At 39.9% G+C, this 4,417-nt stretch overlaps 1 protein-coding gene across 1 annotated transcript; it reads right to left on the reverse strand.

Annotated features, from left to right (window-relative positions):
- Nucleotides 1–86: 86 nt before the first annotated feature.
- Nucleotides 87–2,169, reverse strand: LOC125041660 (lactosylceramide 4-alpha-galactosyltransferase-like). The gene is made up of 2 exons (XM_047636807.1): nt 1,961–2,169; nt 87–305 (listed from the first exon to the last, which is right to left on the reverse strand). Exons 1-2 carry the CDS (start codon nt 2,156–2,158, stop codon nt 168–170), a joined length of 336 nt encoding a protein of 111 aa, XP_047492763.1. The 5' UTR covers nt 2,159–2,169; the 3' UTR covers nt 87–167.
- Nucleotides 2,170–4,417: the final 2,248 nt, after the last annotated feature.

Raw genomic sequence — 4,417 nt, forward strand, 5'->3', positions numbered from 1 at the left:
GTGTGTGTGTGTGTGTGTGTTTACATATATATATATATATATATATATATATATATATATATATATATATGTATGCATATCTATATGTATGTGTGGGTAGGTGTTTCCGTATAAAGTAATATTACTGTGTAAATCTATGTAATACATAGGGATCTCCGCGGAGAGCCCTATACGAGAAGAGGGTGCGTGATAGGGCAGAAGTTCCTGGCTGCTCCTTCGTAAACACTGTCTGACCCTTGTTTAATCTTCAAATGCTTGCTTTTGTTTTCATACGCGTGTATTGAATACGACTTGTTCTTAAATTGCTGGAAAAAAAAGAAAAAAAAATCAAAATTGAGAAATGCCTAATTACTGGAGTTTGTAAAGGAAGAAATTAAAGATACTGGGGAGGGCGACTGAAACATGAAGAAGCAAAATGAGAAATTGAAAGGAGTCCCGTTAACAATTATTATTATCGCCATTATTATTTTCATTATCCTTAATACTATTATCCATTACAGTATTATACATTTTACTATTGTTACTATTATTATCTTATTCATTATCATTATCATTGCTATCAGTATTAAAAGTATTATTATCGTCATTATTATTGACATCATTATTGTTGTTATTCTTAAAGTCATAATGGCAATAATTATATTTGAGTTGTTTTGAAAAACTGCTTGCATGCCCTGCAAAACGCCAGGGAAAGATACCCAACCATCTACCTAATCTGGCTGAACTTCTGTCGATAAGTATTAAATGTACATGCCTCAGGGCTGTGCTGTAGTGTCCATGTTAATTGTTAACTTATCTAGGTAAATTAAAAATAAAAAGTTTATATATAACTGATCATACAAAAGTATATGTTATAATATTCAATATAACTGGTACAGGACGTACAAAATTACTATGGCCCATCAGTTGCCAGCTGATTTCCAAAATCTGCTACAGACTGCAGTGAAGTAAATGTGTTTTCTAGTCCAAAGACTAGAGTTGTATTTGCTAAGCAAGCTGGTATAAAGGCTAAACCTAAAGTAGGTGCTGAAGCAAGTGCTGAATCAGGTGCTGGTATCAATCCCTGGTTCTGAAACTGGCACTGAAGGTTCTGAAAGACTGAAACTAGCGTTGAAGCAGTATTGGGACTGAATGTAAGGCTGGAGAGGCCCAAGTTAGAAGGAATTCGGTCTCATCGGTAAGACGAGGAGGTGGGATAGGGTTCCTGGAGGGGACAATCGAGTTGTTTCTTCAGTAATTCTTCTCTATTTTCCGGATATTATGTACATAATGTTGAAATTGCATTATGCTCATGTCTGCAATTAACACATTTCCTTTTGTGAAGGACTACCCAGTAGTTTTTACTATGCGAATTAGATATTAAACAGCATATGAGCGATATTAACTACTTAAATAAATCCATACTTTGTAACCAAAGGAGATTGTGCTTTCTGGTCGCGCTCCCTGCTTACTGAATTCATGCTCTGTTCTATTGTTTTCACTAACCCTATTTGACTCTGGGACAAGACTCTAGTCAGGGATTATCATACCTATGTCCAGGCGCGGGTGCGTTATCTGAGGAACTTTGGAACCAGACCTTGAGGATCTATGGTCTACAAGCATCTTGGAAAACGATTGAAAAAATATTGGATAATTAGGAGAAAAAAACAAAAAAAAAACAAAAAAAAAAAACATTTTGAAGCTAGCCAATGATCAGCTTCGAAGGATTCGCTGACATTCCTAATCTTTAACAGTACATGTACAGATCCAAGCGTGCTTCCCCATGCAATAAAAAAGTATACGATGCTTGAAGAAAATAGAAAGTAAAAGAACTTTGTTCCTTTAAATGTTCCACAGCACATTTCTAAGGAAACGAAATCTATAATATCCATAAAATTCCCTGCACAGTGCATTATGCTTTTTTTTTTTTTTTTTTTTCTCATAGATTCCGAGTATAGGAAAATGTGATAAATAAACTTACAGCGATAAATTCCTGCCATTTCCCAGGTTCGTAGATTTTTTTAAATTCCCACCATGGATACGGGAGTAGGTAAACATCGGGGAGGATGGAAATGTTCCCACACTTGATAGGCTCCAAACTGTTCTCAGGAAACAAATGCTGCATGTTTGGTATCGCGCAAAGGTCCCTGATGATTTTGGTCATCGTGACGGGTCCCATCGATCCCCACAGTTTTGGCTATACAAATAAATATAAATGTACATATACATATACATATACATATACATATACATATACATACACACACATATATATACAACAGAGTATAGATAGATTAAAGTATTAATTCCTATTCAGGACTATCGGCCAGAGTTCCGCAGTCGGGAAGCAAGTATATAAAGGTAAACGAACAAACGAAAAAAAAACTAAAATGGAGAAACATGAAATTGAAGGGAAATATTACGCTGACTTTGCAAAGTGAATTCTTAAACAGATTCAATAAATTCACAAACAAAAAGAATCAATAAATTCACAAAAAAACTGCAGTCGACAGTACATTAGGTACAGTAGATAATATAAATTACGCACAGGATTCTGAATCACTACAAAATAATCAGCAAGAAATGTACATTACTCTTTGTAAAAAAAAAAAAAAAAAATGTACAGATAAAATTGAATGTATATTCATGTAAAAATGGATAAATAAATGTCATATTGTCATGTAAATGACATCAACCCTAAAGAATATAGGGACCCTCAAGGTACCAAGTTCTATTTGTCTATCTATATATTTATCTATATATATGTATATGTATATATGTATGTATGTACAAGTGTGTGTGTGTGTGTGTGTGTGTGTGTGTGTGTGTGTGTGTGTGTGTGTGTGTGTGTGTGTGTGTGTGTGTGTGTGGTGTGTGTGTGTGTGAGTGTGTGTGTGTGTGTGAGTGTGTGTGTGTGTGAGTGTGTGTGTGTGTGTGAGTGTGTGTGTGTGTGAGTGTGTGTGTGTGTGTGGTGTGTGTGTGTGTGGTGTGTGTGTGTGTGAGTGTGTGTGTGTGTGAGTGTGTGTGTGTGTGAGTGTGTGTGTGTGTGTTGTGTGTGTGTGTGTGTGAGTGTGTGTGTGTGTGAGTGTGTGTGTGTGTGAGTGTGTGTGTGTGTGAGTGTGTGTGTGTGTGTGTGAGTGTGTGTGTGTGTGAGTGTGTGTGTGTGTGAGTGTGTGTGTGTGTGTGAGTGTGTGTGTGTGTGTTGTGTGTGTGTGTGTGAGTGTGTGTGTGTGTGAGTGTGTGTGTGTGTGAGTGTGTGTGTGTGTGAGTGTGTGTGTGTGTGTGAGTGTGTGTGTGTGTGAGTGTGTGTGTGTGTGAGTGTGTGTGTGTGTGTTGTGTGTGTGTGTGTTGTGTGTGTGTGTGTGAGTGTGTGTGTGTGTGTGTGTGTGTGAGTGTGTGTGTGTGTGTTGTGTGTGTGTGTGTGAGTGTGTGTGTGTGTGGTGTGTGTGTGTGTGTGAGTGTGTGTGTGTGTGAGTGTGTGTGTGTGTGTTGTGTGTGTGTGTGTGTTGTGTGTGTGTGTGTGTGAGTGTGTGTGTGTGTGTGTGTGTTGTGTGTGTGTGTGTGAGTGTGTGTGTGTGTGTGTGTGTTGTGTGTGTGTGTGTGTGTGAGTGTGTGTGTGTGTGAGTGTGTGTGTGTGTGAGTGTGTGTGTGTGTGAGTGTGTGTGTGTGTGAGTGTGTGTGTGTGTGAGTGTGTGTGTGTGTGAGTGTGTGTGTGTGTGAGTGTGTGTGTGTGTGTGAGTGTGTGTGTGTGTGAGTGTGTGTGTGTGTGTGAGTGTGTGTGTGTGTGAGTGTGTGTGTGTGTGAGTGTGTGTGTGTGTGAGTGTGTGTGTGTGTGTGAGTGTGTGTGTGTGTGAGTGTGTGTGTGTGTGAGTGTGTGTGTGTGTGAGTGTGTGTGTGTGTGAGTGTGTGTGTGTGTGAGTGTGTGTGTGTGTGAGTGTGTGTGTGTGTGAGTGTGTGTGTGTGTGAGTGTGTGTGTGTGTGAGTGTGTGTGTGTGTGTGAGTGTGTGTGTGTGTGAGTGTGTGTGTGTGTGAGTGTGTGTGTGTGTGAGTGTGTGTGTGTGTGAGTGTGTGTGTGTGTGAGTGTGTGTGTGTGTGAGTGTGTGTGTGTGTGAGTGTGTGTGTGTGTGAGTGTGTGTGTGTGTGAGTGTGTGTGTGTGTGAGTGTGTGTGTGTGTGAGTGTGTGTGTGTGTGAGTGTGTGTGTGTGTGAGTGTGTGTGTGTGTGAGTGTGTGTGTGTGTGAGTGTGTGTGTGTGTGAGTGTGTGTGTGTGTGTGAGTGTGTGTGTGTGTGAGTGTGTGTGTGTGTGAGTGTGTGTGTGTGTGAGTGTGTGTGTGTGTGTGTGAGTGTGTGTGTGTGTGAGTGTGTGTGTGTGTGAGTGTGTGTGTGTGTGAGTGTGTGTGTGTGTGAGTGTGTGTGTGTGTGTGAGTGTGTGTGTGTGT

This window comes from Penaeus chinensis, chromosome 31, assembly GCF_019202785.1.
Source record: "Penaeus chinensis breed Huanghai No. 1 chromosome 31, ASM1920278v2, whole genome shotgun sequence".
Classification (NCBI taxonomy): Eukaryota; Metazoa; Arthropoda; class Malacostraca; order Decapoda; family Penaeidae; genus Penaeus; species Penaeus chinensis.